Genomic DNA, 19,628 nt, shown 5'->3' with positions numbered 1-19,628 from the left:
ATTAAAATACTGTATAAATGTAAGGTCTCAGGAGGGTAGAACGTCTATTTTAATGACAGTAATAAAAGTAAATTTAGTTTTTTTCTTGGGTCTCAGGAGGGTAGACCTTACGTCTATACAGTATTTTAAAGGAACAGTGTGTAGGATTGTGGCCAAAACTGGTACTGCAATAAAAAAACTTGTGGCTAAAACTGGTACTGCAATCGCACAACTGGTGGCAAATACACAACATGACAACATAAACATCAGTTGAGGGCTGCAACTTCACTTTTTAAACGACAATATCCTGGCCGGACCACTGTTGTGAGTAATATAAGTATTTGAAATGAAAATGATTTCTTAATGTCTAGTGACATATCAGGGCCAATTTATGATTAATTGATAAAAATTTCTTACACACTGTTCCTTTAATGAAAGTATTAAAAGTACATTTAGTTTTTTCTTTTAAAATTAAGTGTTGGGGTGGTAACAAACACATTGCAAAGAATAAAGAACACTTATTTTAAATTTTATGATATGTTTAGTGGAAAACAGTACTTCTTACTTGAATTTTTATTATGAATTTCATTCTTAGCCTCTTTTCTTTTCATAAAAAATATGCTAGGTGAAATGACAGAAAGGCAGGGCTTAGGAAGACAAAAATAAGTAGGTTGGCAAGGTCCCCCTCATATGTGATGTAATTTTAAAGATGAACCCAACTGACTGAATTGTAATTTCACCACCAGGCTGGCGTGTTTCAACACAAAATTAAATGATATTACGCAGCAGCCGAAAATAGTCCTCTTAGTAACTTTCAATGGCAAGGGACAATTTTCAGGCAGTGCGTAATATCATTCCATCTCCTGCAACCATGCATGTTACGGCAGCAAAGTCATTGATTATTACGCCAGAATGAGTATAGTCCTAACCATATTTGCCTTGAAATCACAACTTTTAATTTTCCGTCGGTCTTAGTACACAATGTAACTACAGAAAAGTCCATTTTTAAATAGGAAAAATATCAAAACTCTTTAGTCATTTTTAAGCACAATGCTAATGGTCTAATCAGATTCAAAGGATTTTAGCTATGCTGGAAGTGATAGCGGCGGACGCGGAGATCGGCTGAATTGATTCCGAAACGATAAGAATCAAATGTTTAACTCTAGGGGAGAAAATGAGTAAACTTTGAAAAAAGTGTAGTGTCTCTTCAAGTGTCTTTAAAATGTATTATGTATCATGGTGTTTTCTATTACATATTGTAAATAAAACTGTGTAGAATAAATACATCAGGATTTACTGAAAACACTGCAGTATTTTATTGTAAGCAAAACACATGCAACAACGTAAAGGTAAGGCCTGACCTTAAGATGTCAAAAGCTAAGAAATGATTATTAGACCAGCAGTCTGCAAAACTCATCCCAAATGTGCTTATATGAATCTGATACCTTATATCTTTGAATTTTGGTAAAATTGGCCCCTAAACATGAATCGGAGAACAAGAAAATCATCAAACCCTGTAAAGCCTTTATAAAAATGAATAAAAAAGAAAATCTCACAAAATACATACTGATGTGTATTAATACTGTTCAGTGAGCAATACAACATTTATTGATGATAATCATGGCAATTTTGAGACAAAGTTTGTGGGAATTTTGGGGAAAACCCAAACAAATGTCTGGACTTCAATGTTTCATATGGTACATAATTGTGTAGTCTATGCATTCATAGCAGGTGCGGTCAAGTCTATTTCACAAAATATATACATTTTCACAATGGCAACCATCAGCAAAAGTTATTTTGTGTCGTAAGTGTCATTCAAATAACAGATGACGTATGCTTGTATTTTCATATGGACTAACACGATTATTCAAAAGTAATAACTGCCGTTGTCATATCACAACGAGAGCTGAACAACAGATAAAAACAGGAAACATAACAAAAAAAGCGATTATTGAAGTCAAAGGCAATGAAATATCTCATATTTCTGTTTCTTATACATAAGCTACTATCAGGTTTTTACATTTTTGGTTTTGGTAGTGAGTAGCAATGAACATTCTGAAACGCTTCCCTCCAAAATCCATTAAACAGGCGCAACTCTCTTTTCTCTTTTGGAAATTGTTCAGCTGTTTTTGGTAGAACACTTGATAGGGAGCACAAATTAAGGGGGCATAATATGATATTAGACACTCATGTTTTATTAATAATACATATACATCAGAGCAGAGATGATTCAGGACAATTTTTCTCTGTTCAGGGGCAAAGGGTCCATATAGACAGTGTACAGTACCTGCATCAACACAGCTAAGAGTGACCGTCGAAATGTCCAAATCTTATTAACTTAATGACTTCCCTGTTTAAATGGATTCTGATTCAATGTACTGCAAAACAAACTTCATTACCCGGAGCCTTGACAGACAGGGATATATTTTCAACAAAAATTAGTTAACTATTGGATTTTTCGACATCATTTTTTTCAATTAGACAGAATAGCTACATCAGTCATGATTTTTCCAATCGAAACAGTGGCATCAGCAGCACAAATTGGTCGGCAAAAAAATGACAGGAGACCTAACAAAAAGAGTACAGTTGTATAGGGCTAGGTCAGATACCAAAGTCCCAACTTTTTACAAAAATGAAACAGAAAATGAATAATATTTTAACAATTATGAGTGTGATATTCTTTTCTATGTATCTTCTTTTACATAGTTTATACAAAAGATTTTGGTTAACAGCTCAACTGTAATGTTAAACATACAGCGAGCCTGTTAGTTTCTAAAACTGTACACTCACAGTTGGCTCTCGGCTACATGAAATTATAGCCTACAACAACATTGTCAGGTAAAAACTCAAGATCATTGCTTCTGTAAAGCCATCTACAGTATGGAAAATAATCTCAATCTTTAAAAGGGAACACAATTAACTCAGAATAATATACAGCATTAGTGCTTGTTTTTCATAACTTGGGGTAGTACAGGGCACCTTTCTGTTTAAATCAAAAGAAAATATATAGCTTATTGGGTCAAATTCCTTTACTTAGGGGAGCAAAGAGACGAAGAAAGCGTTTGAAAGCAATCTAAAGTGAGAGCGGGGAGGAAATGTCATTATAGACCATAATGACTTGATGCTTCCGCCATTTCCGTAATCAGTTATACTTTCATTGACTCAAAAACAAACAGCGTGAGGAAATGAGTCGGAATGAAATCTACGATGACGGATTTGTGTTTGGACTGCACTTTCGGCTGAAAGAAAGTTTACCTTCGACTACAATATGTGTGAGGGAACGCATCCAATTTAAGGGTGTGAATAAAAACTGTTTAGCTTAGGGTGAGAATTGTCAAAGGAATTATCTATAGAGATTAATAAAAAAAAATTAACAACAAAAGCAACTTTAAAACAAGTCAAATGAACAAAAAAATAGTCACTTTTACTAGTGATGAATGAACAAAATATTGACTGAACGTACCGATAACAAGAGCTTCCTCTCAAGCACTATACATGATCAAGTGGCATCTGTTATCAATAACATTTTTTTAGAAAATAAAAACTGCTCTTTTGCATTTTATTTTTTTCATTGTTTTACTTTTGCTGAGAGGTAGAATGAAGCATTTAAATTGAAACACAATGACTGGTTGTTCAATCATTATCAATAGCCTCAAAAAATGAAACATCACAGGTTAGTTAGTCGTCCTGTGGCACCTAAAATACACTGTGAAAACTGTACAAACACATCTTTGTCATTTTACAGATTTTTTCTTTTCTTTTAAATTCATAATTGTTTTTCGAAAATCTTGTAAAGTATCCCAAATGTTCCATGATGATAAGTTGGTGTTGTAGATGACCGGTGTGGGATATGAAGCCCAGCCTGCGGAGAGGAGCAGATCTTTAGTGAGAGCAGTCTGAAGATCCAGTGTGTCTGTGAAGATGGACGGTGCTGATCAGTTGGAGGTGTCAGAATGGACACTCCCGGGTCCTTCTGTGGGCGAGGTCACTGAAGAGGGTGTTGGGGCGTCCTGCCAGCCGCCGTTTGCCTTTGATGAAGAAAAAAGACAAACAAAAGTCCAGGGGAATTATAAAAATGATAAATGTTTCATCTGCAGTGATTTCCAAAATATTACCAAAGCAAGCCTCACGTAAAACCTTAACGAGAGAGACAATAACAAATTCTCTTACAATCAACACAATTTCGAGAGAATGAGTCACAAAACGAAGCAATAAAAGGAGCGATATTACGCCACGTATTACGAGTCATTTCCAAGACATGATTTTCAAAGACAGATGATGGAGGAATCAATTATTGCAAATTATCACATTGGCTAAAGGAATGAAAGTATAATGGGCACCTAAAATTGAGGCCATTTCATGTCTGGGAGACAGGTTGCCTAAAGAGCATTTGGGGCATTAATAGCAATTTCCATGCCATCAGAAAAAGGACTAGAAATGGGCTTTGGCAGCCTCTTATTTTCCCAGCCTGTTATTTTAGATAGAGGCAGTCTGTAATCAAAAAGAAAGAGCAGAGCGGGGAGGGAAAAAACTTTTCAAATCTTCAGCTTTGGTGACACCCTATGTCTATTTCAAAGGCATAATTACAGCGCATGGGCTCGAGGAAAGCTCCCCCACATAAATGCTTTATGTCTCAGGCTGTCATTATCCACAACTGGAATAAAGAGGAATAACTTATCTGGGTGAGGAAAGAAAAACATCATGTTATTTAAGACAGTGAATTTGCTGAAAAATTGAGACGCGTTCTCCCGCTACATTATCACAGCGTTACTATGAAAACGTTGTGGTGCTGCCATTTATTTTTGCTTTTTTATGTATAAACTGAGGAGTATACATACTACATATTATTTTGTCTTTAATCATTGACTCGGTAATCAAGAAGGGGGTAAATTTATATATGAAGAGTTTCGTTGCAAAACGAGATAAATCCGTTTTTAACATTTTTGTCAAAACATGTTTATTATTATGTTATCATGTTATTATTTTGTTTTATGGTGCTACTTAGCAGTATTTTTTAAGTTATTAAGGTTTAAATCAAAACAAACCAACTGCAGTTGAATTGATATTAATTGGAATGCACAACCAAAAAACGAGATTTCGTAAAAAGTAAAAAAACGAAGTTATCTTGTTTTGCAACGAAACTCTTCATATTTATACATTAAAGGTGCCATAGAATAAAAACTGTATTTACCTAGGTATAGATGAATAATAAGAGCTACATGGTAATGACATATCATTAGCCTTGTTTTCTCATTTTTATGTAAACCTCATGCACGCAAAATACTGCTGGAAAACAGGCCGATCTCAACATAACACCGACTGTGATGTCACAGTCCAGCTGTACGTCTCCAACATTAAATTACACATTAAATTAAGTACAAAGTTGTTAAAATGTTTACTAATGTGAGCTACTGAAATGAGCCTCAGAGCAGAGCAATCAGAGTAGAGCTCAATATTATTATTCATGACCCTTCAAATAGGGCAAAAATAGACCATTTTATTTAGAGGACAAATCCTAGAGTTGTAAACGGACATGTCAAAATGTTTCTGGATCATTTTTGCACTAAATAAAGTTACATACATTCTATATAAATATCAAAGAACAATTTAACTTATTATTGCAATGCATTCTTTGGCACCTTTAAATTAGTTTTTGGAGTGACTATAAGAAATGTGTTGTACTTTAAAAAGTTAAAGCAATAATTTAAACTTATTTATTTTAATGCAGTAGGGACTTTTGTTTTTGTTCTCATTAAAATTATATTGTCAGCAAAAATATTAGATTCATCTGAAGGCAGAATTAAAAAGCTTTCCATATGCATGGTTTGTATTTGAAAATCTAGAATCTGATGGTGTAAAAAATATTCTAAAAGTATTTAGAAATCTCCTTTAGTCCTTAGCAACACATATTACTAATAATAAATATTTTTATATATATTTACAGTAGGAAATTTATAAAATATCTTCATGGAATAAGAATGGAATATTCTGATATTTGGCATTATAAAAATTTGAACCAATTGTTTTGAACCATATTTTTGGCTAGGCATGGTCGGTATAAGATTCTGGCGGTATGATAACCTTTACCAAAAATACCATGGTTTCACGGTGTTGCTGTATTGCCATTGCAACACTAAAATGTGTTATTTTCAAATGCCAGGTAAAAATAAAGCCTTCAAATTATAATATGCTTTCAAAGAATAAATAATATTTCCGTAATGTATATTAAACGTAAACATTGAATCAATCACATGACTTAATGACTTAATGAATTTTGTATAAACACAGCTCATACCTTAGAGACGGTATCACAGAACATTTAAGTGGTTTTGAAACCTTAAAACCTCTGTATACATTGAAACCGGTAACCGGCCCATGCCTATTTTTGGCTTTTGCTACAAATATATGCTACTTGGAACTGATTTTGTGATTCAGGGTCAAATTTGGAAAAAAAGTTACCCTGGGCTAAAGTCTGGATATATAAGATTAGTAGCATCAAAGTTTGATTTGATTTTACATTGACTTCAATCTTTGACGTGGTCTTACTCTGTCAATATTAAAGATATCAAGGTTATATTTTCACAAGAATTTTCTTTACATCATGTTAGATGATTTTATGTAAAAACAGCAAAACACAAAAAATGACTTTGGCTGGGTTTTCCAGGCAGGGTCACAAATATTTAAAATGTCCTTTCAAATTTCCTTGCAGCAAGTGTAAATATGACAACAAATATTATGTTTCAAATCATTTAAGTCGTGCTGACAAAACCATGCACACATCAGACAGAAACGGCACAGAAATGCTAGGTCACTTCAATGGGGATACGTCCAGCTCTGCTTCAGAGGAGCTATATAGAGAGACCATGTTTGTGTGTTTGTCTTTTTTTCCCTCCTCACACTTTGCTGGCTTCCTGTCAGTGCTGTTAAGGTGGCAGATGTGTGATATGACCAATGCGCTTGGATTGCTGTCCCAAATCTCTACTCAACCCTCCCTTGAGACTGTCTGATCAATTTCCTCTACTGGCGACACAGCTTGTCGCTGTGGATTTTACATGCTGGCTTCTGCCGCTTGTGCTCTCATTTCTCTCTCTATTAAACACTCCTCCCCCAGTACAACACTGATGGGTTGAGATCTGGTCCGTTGGTTAACACACCAGCATCAGAGGCTTATATATGCAAGAAAGAGTATAACTGGTGGTGAGACTAGCACCAGTGTCCAGGCTTGTTTGGTGTTGCCGGTATTTGTGTGACTGAAGATGCCATGGTAATGCTGACAATCTTAGGTATTGAAATTTATGGTCGCCTTGGTGACCGCTGCTAGGGCACTTTTGCCCCTGGCACCAATGATCAGTATGGCACCAGCCAGCAAGAGGAGTGCTATATAATTGAAATTCACCTCAAAATTCACCTTAAAAAAAATATTATAGCACATAGAGAAAAGTCTATTTTAAATAAACAATAAATTTTAAACTGTTTTAAAAAATTAATAAATTTGTAAAAATCAAAGCAAATTGAAAAATCTGATAATTCATACCAAATAATTAATAATGATCTGGCATCAGTGCAAAAACCGTTTCACACTAAAACTTGAGGTAAAGTAATACATAATAAATACTGCCATGACATAACATAACTGCTTATAACTGTTGTGGGATTAAAGTACAAAAAGCAGAGACAAAAGAGACAGAATGGCGGTTTGGACTCACATTGATGCCCTGTGGACTGTATATCTGACTGGCAGCTAGGCTTTCACTGTATCCGCCTGTCTGACTGATAACATGGCGAAGAGTATCCACCTGCAGACAGAAACAAAAAACGGGGTCAGACAATACTGATGCAAACAAAGACGTTTGTGCTGAGAAAAGGTCACGGAAAAGGCAACTGAAAAGGTCATCAAATGCTGGGTGAAATGTTTGTGTTGTAGATATCAGACCAGACACACATTGTACCTGAACTGATGTTTACAGTGGTATTAACAAATTGGTGGAAAAGATTTTTTGAATTCAATGTAAAAAAAAATACAATAAATAGGATTTTATGAATCTGGTACAATTTGAGTTCCCATGTGCTTGTATATGTTGTCTATTCAATTTAACAGTAAAAGTTATTTACTGTTTAATGGTAGACCATAGCAAAATTTAAGAGCAAAAGATACAATAAAAAAATTTAGTTAAATTCCAAATTTTGGTAACAAAGCTGCCAAAAATACCTTCTGTATTATTATAGCCTCCTGAAATTGACACACAACAGTCCCTAAGGTTAAGCAACCATTCGGTTAGAAAAAGAAATGGTAACACATTGCAATAAGGTTGTATTTGAAGAGTTTGGTTCCAAAACGCAATAAATCCATTTTGACTAATTTCAGTAAAAACGTGTTTTCTATACCAAAAAAGTGACGAGATGAAAACCACTATTTTCTGTTACAAACTTTCACATAGCATCTTTAAGTTATAATAACATAAAAAATTATTTTTTCTGCAAAATGCAATAAATCAATGAAAAGTTTTTTTAATGCTATAAATCTATTGAATCAATATATAAACGTGCATTCATCTTTGCCATGTTATAGTCATTTAGTTAACTAGTGGTTACACTGATTAAAAATAAACATTAATGGCATTAATCAAAACACTTACTTTGTCATATTAATAACACTGTCATTGCTGCTGTCATCTTTGGAACGTCGTTGCTAACATTTCTGACAGCGATCAGCTGTAAAATGTTTTGGCCCTGCTTGATTTTCATTGACTTCGAGTAAAATAATGGAACGTTTTTCATAAGATCCGCTGGGGACAATGTGTTAGCATGACAGAAGCTTCATGCTGTCGCGTGAGAACAAGAACAGCTGGCATTTTTCCTTTGCCGAGTGCCTTTCATGAAAGTTATTAGGTTTTGATGGCTTACGTTTCTTCCCTGCCACAGAAACCACCACAGGTTTGTCAATGCCATCAAAAGTATTATTTTGTATTTGTTTGTTGATCACAAAGTAGATGAGGAAAAAGAAAAGAGAAAACAGATGACAGAATAACACAGCGGATATCGGATTTTGCGTACAATTAAGAATTTACTTTTTAATACTGACCAGATACAGTACTGATTTTGGTGTTAACTAATAAAAAATGGTGTTTATTGCGTTTTGGCACCAAACTCTTTATTTGTTAACAATTAGTTAATGCATTTGCTAACTATTAATGCACAATACTTTGTTATGTTAAATTTGGCATTTACTAAAATTTATCAAATGAGGCGTTGTAACTATTAACATTAATTAATGCACCATAAACTTGAATAATTGTATTGACATTAACTAACATTAACAAAAATACATTTTGAAAAACTATACTTTTCATTAAGCTAATACCTTACTCTAAAGTGTTACCAAGAAAACAAACAGGCTTCATTTTTAGAAGTTTCAATAACTTTTTGCCCTTATTCCTGTAAAGTCCCTGGAAACTAAATTTAACATAAAACTAAATTATCAAGCAGAATCCAACACTATAATCAAGTCCAAACATATACAGCAACTCGGCACTAACAAACCACCCTAAATAACCTTGTGTAAAAGAAAATCTCTCTCATGTAATTCTTGCACCGCATGAACTCATTTGCGAAAATTTCCTAAGGGATTCCGGCACTGAATATTTATGAAACACCCCGAGCCTTCGGAATAGTGGATTCAAATGGGAGAAAAACATCAAACGGGAAGAAACGGAAGCATCCCGTGTTTGGACTCAGCGTGCCGGGCAAGGTCAGGCGGCAGTGGTGGTGGTTGTGACAGCGTGACAGATATGCAAACCCACTGATAAGAGCTGTATTGTTTCCAAGACTGTCTTTAATGCTCTATTCATTTGGAAGTTGACAATAGCCACAGACCAGCATATGAGAGCTTGAGGGAAACTGTAACCTTGGTCCCTTCTCAAGGTCGAAGGCACATCGTGTACAGATATTTACACAGGACGGCCACTGAGATGAGCAGGCGGATGATGTGAGATGCATTTTGTTGTGACAAGGATGAAGGTATGATATGCAACAAAATGATGACTATTTGATCAGTTATGACACAGTGTGCCATTGTAACATAGCAGGCACATTTGACATTTTATATAAATAGGCAAGCACACCAAACACAAACATGCACACACACAATATATAACAATAAAATAACTCTATATCTGCATGTGTTTGCTTCTCAAGAAGTAAACGAAAATGAACAAAAGCACCCCACAAAAACACAATGCCACAATTCACAGGGTCCTTTCTTAGAATTTCAATAAACACAAAAAAAGAATTTGAGAAATAATGGAGCAAGGCCTGCTGGGTAAACCACAGTCACCCTGACTTAATTTTGTGAGCATCAGTAACAGACGTGCCATTATGACAGCGCAATGTGTGACTGGATTTAATTGAATGAAATTAGTTACAGTCAACTGCCTCCTACCCTAACAGCTTTCCCTACCTGTGACTGAACGTTGGCCCCGACTTGAGCCCCCTGGTATGAGTCCCCATTCAGAGACTGCACACTCATGAACAAATCCCCGGAGTTCATGTTAAAAGAACCAGCAGAACCTAAGAGTAAAAGAGAAGGAGAAAGAGAGATACAGGGATAGATAAAGACAAGACACAGAGTCATGCAACAGTAAGACTGAAGTAAAGAGGGTTAGTAGTGCAGAGCTTTTACTACAGTATAAGTATATGAGAGTTACTGTATGTGCTAAAACCATACAGGCACAAGGCACATTACCTCTGTTTTAAAACCTAAAGACAGCATCAGGAATCAAACACATGCACCCAATGATTGACCACGTTTACATGCACCATCATAATGTGATTATAATGGGATTTGGGCAATATTGCGATTATACCTTACCACATGTAAACACAGTACTTTGATAAAAAATAATGCGATTAAGGTCATAATCGCAGCAAGCACCATTTTTAATCCCAGTATGCTGTCATGTAAACACTTTAATTGCATCTATACCGCATAAACATGTACGCGACAGCAGCGTATAAAACCTCCACAGGCACTATCATAATATTTCTGTCTTCATCATGGTACAGAATTATGTCCATAAGAACATGTTTGTCATTTAACGTAAGTAAATTAAAACAGTGGAGAGTATGTGAGTTTATCATTATTTGTGAATAATAAGCACAATCATTAGTGAATAAACAGAAAATAAAAACTGCATGTAAACAGGAGTTAATAGGTCAGCCCCAGTCATGTAAACATCTTTCTGTGATTATTAAAAATAATCGCATTATGCAACATGATCTCACAAAGTTCTGTGGGATAGTCACAGAATTTTTTTGCTACTTTTTCCGTGGCATTCTCTTAGGGTTAGATTTGGTGTTTGCATTAGTATGTCACTTTAAAGGTGCAGTGTGTAATTTTTAGAAGAATCTCTTGACAGAAATGCAAAATAATATACAAAAACTACATTATCAGGGGTGTACAAAGACCTTTCATAATGAACCGTTATGTGTTTATTACCTTAGAACGAGACCTTTTTATCTACATACAAAGAGGGTCCGCTTACATGGAAGTCACCATTTTATACCGCCATTTTTCTACAGAAGCCCTTAACGGACAATTTTTTTACTAAGTTGTCTCCGACGATGACATGTTTGTCCGGTGGCAGCTACCTTAGCTTCTCTATGTGTTTCAAAAGCGAGGGGTGAGCAGTGGACAACGCCGTTGGTTGCAATTCGCAACCTCACCACTAGATGCCGCTAAAATGTACACACTGCATCTTTAAGTATTGGTTTATACTATTTTTTCTGATTTATTCTTTTATATTTTCTAAACTTTAAACAATTGTCGCCTGGCGTTGAGGTTAGAGTTGGGTTTGGATAAGGATGCATTTTTTGTAAATCTAACCCTAAATCGAAGCGACAATGGTAAGAAAATAGGACAAAACAGTTGAGTAACCAATCCATGAGAATGCCACGGAAAAAAGTCTATTGTAGGGCCACGGAAAAATGCGAAAATCCGTGAGAATGCCACTGAAAAATTTGCAAAAAATTATGTGACTATCTCACGGAAATTCATAAGATCAGGTTGTATTATTGGTGTACATGTAAAAATAGTCATTGATTGTACCAAAGATGCCATATACACTGAAAAAAATGATTAATTGAATTTAATCATTTTTTTTAAGGTAAGTGGTTGGAATCAATTTATTTAAGCTACATTTAAACAAAAGTTTTATTTTTATTTTACTTTACTAATCTTTTTTGTTTAAATGTAGCTTAAATATATTGATTGCAACCACTTACCTTAAAAAAATTTATTAAATTCAATGAATCATTTTTTTTCAGTGTTGGGTGCCAAAGGTATGACATATTTTATAGGCTAACTCGGAAGTTAATTTTTCCCATAGATTTTTGGACTATTGAGAAAAAAGTAGCTCTGTGACAATTACACGTTTTCACAGATGAAGACAACTTTTATGAATTTATAAAAAAAAAAATGTTGCTTTTTATATTTCCAGTAAAAGCATTTACACTTCAAATTCATACAGAAGACTAACTTGTTGGACAAAACGTGTGCATGTCATAAACTTTTGTTATATACAGAGCTTATTTTTTGTGCTAATGCAAAAGTCTATGAAAAAAATGAATTGGCTTTTTTGTGAGCAAACTTCCGGGTTAGCCTACAAAAATACGTAATTCTTGCAGCACTTTATTAAGATGTGTTTAGTTCTAAGATATTGTATAACCAATCCCAGAATACACGGCAACAATTTTAAACATATACTATACATAAAATGTATTATATATACACACAACAAGTATATTATAAGTATTATTTTATATATTATTTCCTACAATATTAGAGTATTAAATATTTCACTCAATATTTCTGTCCTTTTTGTATTTTTTAAGTATTTTTTTTAAATATCATATGTAATTGAAATCAATTGTGAATGAACTTCCAGTTCACTTAAGTTATAGACAGCACGCTAGGTTTTGTAACAGTTTGTAAATGCCACAAGCATATATATCACATCTTGGCACAGCACAAAAACAATCTATAACAGCTGATAAAGTATTTCAAGAACAATGACAGGCGAAAAAGAAAAAGGGCTGTTATTGATAAAACAGTCACAATCTGTAATGGTTAGCACTGCATCTCGATGCTTTAGCCAAGTCATTCAGGACGTGCAAATTGAGTCACATAAGGAATCAAAGAATGCTATTTGTCTTTTAATGGACGAGAATTCCCCAGATGTTTAAAAGAGAGCGTGCCTTAACCTAATTTCCGCTTAAAGCGCTGCAGGGCACTAATCAAATGTACATGGAGCTATAATCACTTCAAGGCTATAGGAAAAAAAGGATTGACCATCCATCCATGAGGTCAGCTAGACAACGACTTTTGGCCGACCATGCTGGTACCTTGCGTGTGTTTTTTGTACTAGCAAAAAGCAAAATCTCACTTCAGCCAAATGACTGTTTTGTAATATTGCAAACCCCAAGAGTCTGGAACTAAAGAGGGAGTAAGCGGTGAATTGTTGATGGTTAAAAGAAAAGCACAACAGTATTTTTATTTGAGCTACGCTGCAGGCCAAGTTGCTGATGTAGGGTAAGAAGAAGAGTGAAGATCTCTTACTGAGAGGCATTATGGGAAAACTACAGTAAAAGGAGTGCATTAATGTGGAATATCCAAAACGTTACTTCGATGATGTTATTTGCGCTCACTTTCAGTTGGTGACATTAAGCCAGTAACAGGCACACAATTACATGGGTTGATTTGTGCGACCGCTTCACAAGCAGCTACAGTAGTGATTTGCAGTAGCTGCAATTTGTGTCGTTGGTGTGCTCAGCATAATATAATCACACTGCAATTACTCCTTTGGAGAAGGGCTAAAAAAGCTGTCTGAGGTATCCTAAAATTGTTTGTGAACATGCACATATTGCTTGTGTGTAGTTTTAAACACAGCGCTCACCGGCTGAATTTGGTGTGGATGGCGAGTTGGCTTGGCTGCCGTGGGTGGAGACGCTTGATGCGTTAGCTGCGGTTCGGGCGGCATACATGTTGGCTTCTTCTTGGAATTTGCCAATGTTTTTCTTGTATCTGATCCTCTTGTTTCCAAACCAGTTGGATACCTGAAAAGACATCAAATATAGTATGTAGTAAACAGGAGGAGTGTTCAGAAGTGCAACCTTTTTTATAAAAATTGTTGGAGTTTATTGCATGATTACTTAAACAGACTTAGTTTTTCGTGGACTTAAAGAACATAATGAACCTTTAACTCTTTCCTCACCATTGAAGAGTTATCTCGTCAATTAAGAGAAAACGCTTCCCTGCCAATGACAAGTTTTTACGGCAATCCATATTTCCACTATTATCCACCAAGCGGCGCTCTTACTCAACTTATAGACCCTTTTACAGCCCACGTGATCAAATAGTTACACGCGCATTTTAGCAACAGAAGTGATGTTGTTCCCCAGTGGTTCTAACGCGTTAGCAACTCAGAAAGTTTATCAAAACGGTTTCCCAGAATCAAAATGTCTGGTTGTTGCATTTGGTTGCACTAATATAATATACTAATTTCAATATATAGGTATATATGTATCTGGCCACTTTATATTTGGTCATCTGCTCACGTCTTCTATCCACTCCACTATAGTACACGGATCTGGTACCTGTTTTAGGTTAAAGGTTACTTTTTAAAATAACTTTCTCTGTGTTGCTTCACTGCTTATTCTTGGCGTACTTCCGTTGCCAATATGCGTGTGCATATGTTGCCACGTCATCATTGGGTACAAACAGTAAAAGGGTCTAGTAAACAGGGAAGGCCTCTAAGGCCAAAACAGTTAAAAATTTGTATGTTTTGATAATCGCTCTGAATCTGATCTCTACCAAAAGTCCTTTACAAAAATGCAATTATCTCAGCTTTTTGCTAAAAATTTGGTATTTTTTAAGAAACTTACCCATATTAAGAAGTGATAAAAAGAAAACAAAAGCAAATAGGATGAAACCTTTTTTTAAGCAGGAGTCTGTTCTTTTATTTGATATACTGTATGTTTATATATTTAAAGAAGAATCTTAATTTAGGATATTTTTTCTGAAAACAAGACAAAAATATTAAGTACTGAAAAAAAATATTTTCAAGAAAAATTGTCTTAGTTTTTTTGTCTTATTTTCAGTAAAAATGTCAAAAAATTCTTACATTAAGGTGCTTTTTCTTGATGAGCAAAACGACCTAGGAAAATTAGTCTAGTTTTTAGACCAAAAATATCAAATAAAGTTATTTTGTGCATGAAACAAGCAAAAAATCTGCATTTTTCTTGAAATTAGTGTTTAAGAAAAATGTGCAATATTTTCTTGCTTACCCCATTGGCAGATTATATTTTTGGTCTAAAAACTAGACTTATTTTCTTGGGTTGTTTTGCTCATCAAGAAAAAGCATCTTAATTTAAGAATTTTTTTATATTTTTACTGAAAACAAGAAAAATACTAAGAATTTTTTTTCTTGAAATTTTTTGCAGTATGTGGCGCTGGCTGGCAAATTTAAAAAACAATTGCTGGTGGGGAAAGAGTTAACATTAACAGAAAGTTTCAAAAAAGGTCGTTCTTAGTGGAAAAAGGTTGTTGTTTAGGTTATGAAAAGGTCTTTTAAGAAGCTGAATAGTTGACTAAATGGTTCTTTTGGGGGTCCAGAAATGGTTCTTCTTTGGTATCGCCATGTGGAACCATGTACTGTAGCACCTTTATCTTTAAGAGTGTAACCTACCCTAAACCACAGGAGAACACATACTGGGAACATAAACACATTCTGACATGTAAGTCAGATGGCAGGCAGTTCTTGACCAGTTTAAGTAGCAAAAAGCACTAGTCAGGGATCCACTTGTGACTTACCTGTGACACTGTAATAGAGCATTTCTTTGCCAGCTCCTCCTTGGCCTCCTCACTGGGATATGGGTTACTGAGGTGGGAGTAGAAATACTCATTTAGGATCTCTGTGGCCTGCTTATTGAAGTTTCTCCTTTTCCGTCTAATGAAAAAAACAAAAATCATTCACACTTTAACATGCTGTATAAAGACATTTAGTCTTATACTGTAATAGTTCATTCCATGCAACATATGAAACTGTAGGAGAACATGTTTTGACACATGCATACAGACCTGGCATCTAGAAAGCGTGAGCGCAGGATCATGACGGCCTCGCAGGTGCTCTGCTTGAGCTGCATCTGGATGGAGCTGAACTTGCGGTGGATGATGCTCACCATGCGCTCGATCTCTTTGGGCGAGATGGGCCGAGTGCGAGACTGCTCTCTCAGCAGGTTCATTACATGGGTGGTGAACTCGTTACACGCCTGAACATGCACAGAAGGGCGGCACATGGTTCGATCACTGTGTATATAAACACAACTACAGGAGGTGCTCTTGGATCTTCACACCAAGCGGGTCACATCAGGACAGCACCAATTTATTTTGGAAAGTCTGTTTAGCCTGCTACAAATTTTCTTTTGAAACATTTCAGTTTACACAGGTCAGCTGTTAAACATAAACTAGTTTTTATGGTGTTGTGACTGTGATAAAGTCCAAACTCAGCATTTTTTCTCTCACCTGCTCGTACTTCTCTAATTCCGTGTGGTAAATCTGACGGATCTGGGACAGCTTGGCTCGGTAGTCTGAGTGTTCGACTGAGTTATCGGACCCGGCCCCGCCGGCCGCAGCAGCTGCCGCCGCGGCTGCTGCAGACCCGCCCCCTTTCTCAGGTCCGGACACGCCCTCAGCTAGCAGCATGTTGTCCAATCGCATGAGTTGAGCGTCTGGTGGCTCCTCCTCTTGAGCTCCACGGATACTCAATACTGTCAGATAGAAAAGAATAAAAACTAAGAAACTACAAGGAGAAAAACTGTGGGCTGGTTGCAGGTTCACCTCATTTTTTATGAACCGTATTAAATAATGCAATTGGAATTTCGAATACACATACAATGTTAAAATCTTTCTAAGCTTAATTCGTATGGATTATTAAAGCTATTCCCAAAGTGGTAGAATCAAGACAAACTGACTGTATGGATCACTCGATGAGTTTGTCCAATAAAATCAATGGAGATATTTCTGGATGCGAGTTGTAAAACAGACATTATCATTTCAATTCTATTTAATGAAGCCAGTGGCATAGAAATGACACACTTTACTTCAAAACATTAAAGTCACGTATTGGTATAATTCGAGTGACCCCCATAACGGTAAAGTTAAAGTAAATGCCTGTAATAAAATCAGCATAATAACATCACATTCTCTGCTTATGGGACTTTATAGTGCCTGAGGCTTGATATATGGCCTTGCTTTTAATTGCTCTTTGTGATAAAAATGTGGGACTATACATCAATCTTGGCGGGGTTTTAGATAATAAAATCATAGTTTCATTGATCTGGACCATAATTTTAAAGAAATAATTATATCCGCTCCCATCGGAGCACTGTTTTAAAGTCTTTATCTTGTGATTTTACTCATTAAAGAGTGAAACCAGCAAAATGTAAGATAGGGAAAATTATTGTGTAGATGCAATAAAGCCAGAGCGATGACAAAAAAACAAATGACTTGCCCGTCCACTGCTTATTTCCATAGCTGTTAAACTGTCACAATCTCCAGAAACATTTCCTTTTCCACACTTAGATTAAGTTAATATACCATGCAACTCTGCTCTTTGGTTTTAAGACTCTACATTTATCACTGTTTATATTGGCTGTATTACAGAGGTTCCCTGTCTTATCCCTGAATGTAACAGTTTCAACCTAGCCTGCTCTAATACACACCTTAGACAAATTTTAACACTTTGATCAGCCGGTAAGATTGTGTTTGAATGAAGCTACTACTAAACCACACTATGGGACATATCATGAAATCTGACTTTTTCCATGTTTAAGAGCTATAATTCCTTGTATCAACCTAGAAAATGTGGAAAAACATCAACCCAGTAACTTAGTTTTGGTAAACCATTCTCTGCAAGCATGTGAAAAAATAGGTAATTGAAATTTGGCTGCCCTTGTGATGTCAGAAGGGGAAAATACCACCGCTAAATCTGCACTATCCATATTAAAGGACACACCCAAAACAGCACATGTTTGCTCACACCTAAAAAGTGGCAATTTTAATAATAAATTATCTATATGATATTTTGAGATAAAACTTATACACATATGTACTCTGTGGACCCCAAAGATTTATTTTACAACTCAAAAAAGTCTTGTGAAATGGCTATAAAATATACAACCTTTAAAAAATTGGTGCTAAATAGCTCCAAAAGCTCGTAATCATAGGGGAACCACTTTTCCACCTATGAAGAACCATACAGCTGTGACACCACTACAGCACCACGTATGGTTCTAAATAGCACAATATGGTTCTACACAGGTGCTATATGGCACTTAAAATGGTTCCCTTATGATTACGAGCCAGTGAACCACTTTTAGTGCTATTTAGCACCGATTGTTCCTAGAGTAGGAGTACCAAATCTTTTGCAGTAAACCTGTGGGTCTGTTCTGATCAAAGTTATCAATAGCTTTGTTTGGAAAAAACAAGTCTTAATATAAATAAAAAATATGCAACTTATCATATATTTATTTGTATAGATTTAACTTCTGAACTCGTCCTCTTTTTGTAACTCTTCTTCGTCTATCCCTGTTTCCTAAAGGAAAATAGCAGGAGGCAAAGGTGTGTTAAAAAAAATCAATGTGTATTTTCACAGTTACCTTTCTAAAACCACAGATATAAGTTTAAATGTTATTTCATTTTTGGGTTACTCGAGAAAGTTTCCATGAGAGCTCAAATGTATCCGAGATGTGGCTTGTACTGGCGTTTGAACACATGCTGTTATATCTTTGTTGGCCACTAGATGTCTCTGCTTGTGTTCTGTTGAGGTAAGGCAGATAATCAGCCATTCTGCCAACAACAAAGAACTTCAAACAGCACATCTATCCTGAATTATACATGATTTCACAAAACACCGTTCTCTGTAAGACTAGCTTGACAATAAAAATACACAACAATAACTAAAAAATTGCAATGTTAAAGGTAGCAAACCAGTAACCGGTAGCAAACTGTACAGTATGTGATGGGGTTCATCTGCTTTTGCTCCAAGAGGGCCCAGATTGAAAGTAAAGTAGCAATCTAGCAAAGCACCAAAAATGTATTTACAATCAAACCAGAAACATTTTTATATTAGCATGAACTGCATATGCCCGACAGTGACTATATACAAAATAATTGACAATTTACAATTTTGTAAATTTAAAACAACAAAGCGAACTGTTGAATAAACATCGGACCAAATGTCAACGATTAGTTGCAGTTTATTATATGCTTTTAGGATTGTTTTCCTGGTGTCTACAACCCCATCATGGCAGACCTCCAAAGCTGAGAACCACTTGTACTGATACATCCATATGTAAACAGGTAAAAAACAACCAATGCAATTTCATGCAATCCCATATTGCGGCAGATGCCAAGCACATCATCCTGCGACATCATTATAAACATGAGGCAACCAGCGCGTTTCAAGCTGTTTTTAGGACCTCAAACTCAATCAGTCCAGCCCCCTTCAATCCGCCCACTCCCACGGCAAATGTCATAGGGCTCCAGGGGTCAAGAGTTCAGGGCGCAGGTTGACGCTAGAGAGGTCAGATTTCTC

At 35.7% G+C, this 19,628-nt stretch overlaps 1 protein-coding gene across 2 annotated transcripts in view; it reads right to left on the bottom strand.

Annotated features, from left to right (window-relative positions):
- Positions 1 to 1,491: 1,491 nt before the first annotated feature.
- The window catches only part of pbx1a (pre-B-cell leukemia homeobox 1a), a 72,340-nt gene continuing 54,203 nt past the window's right edge, over positions 1,492 to 19,628 (bottom strand). The window contains exons 3-9 of one of the 2 annotated variants that reach the window (XM_055202560.2): positions 16,556 to 16,800; positions 16,112 to 16,302; positions 15,845 to 15,980; positions 13,929 to 14,088; positions 10,436 to 10,545; positions 7,686 to 7,775; positions 1,492 to 4,007 (exon numbers count right to left, since the gene is read on the bottom strand). In XM_055202560.2, the coding sequence (XP_055058535.1) occupies positions 3,915 to 4,007; positions 7,686 to 7,775; positions 10,436 to 10,545; positions 13,929 to 14,088; positions 15,845 to 15,980; positions 16,112 to 16,302; positions 16,556 to 16,800 (1,025 nt within the window). In that variant the 3' untranslated portion in view covers positions 1,492 to 3,914. The remainder of the gene's footprint in view (positions 4,008 to 7,685; positions 7,776 to 10,435; positions 10,546 to 13,928; positions 14,089 to 15,844; positions 15,981 to 16,111; positions 16,303 to 16,555; positions 16,801 to 19,628) is intronic. The other variant, XM_055202561.2, reaches the window with a different exon arrangement.

The sequence above is a fragment of the Misgurnus anguillicaudatus genome, chromosome 2, assembly GCF_027580225.2.
Source record: "Misgurnus anguillicaudatus chromosome 2, ASM2758022v2, whole genome shotgun sequence".
In the NCBI taxonomy this organism is placed as follows: Eukaryota; Metazoa; Chordata; class Actinopteri; order Cypriniformes; family Cobitidae; genus Misgurnus; species Misgurnus anguillicaudatus.
This window is presented reverse-complemented; position numbering and strand designations above follow the sequence as displayed.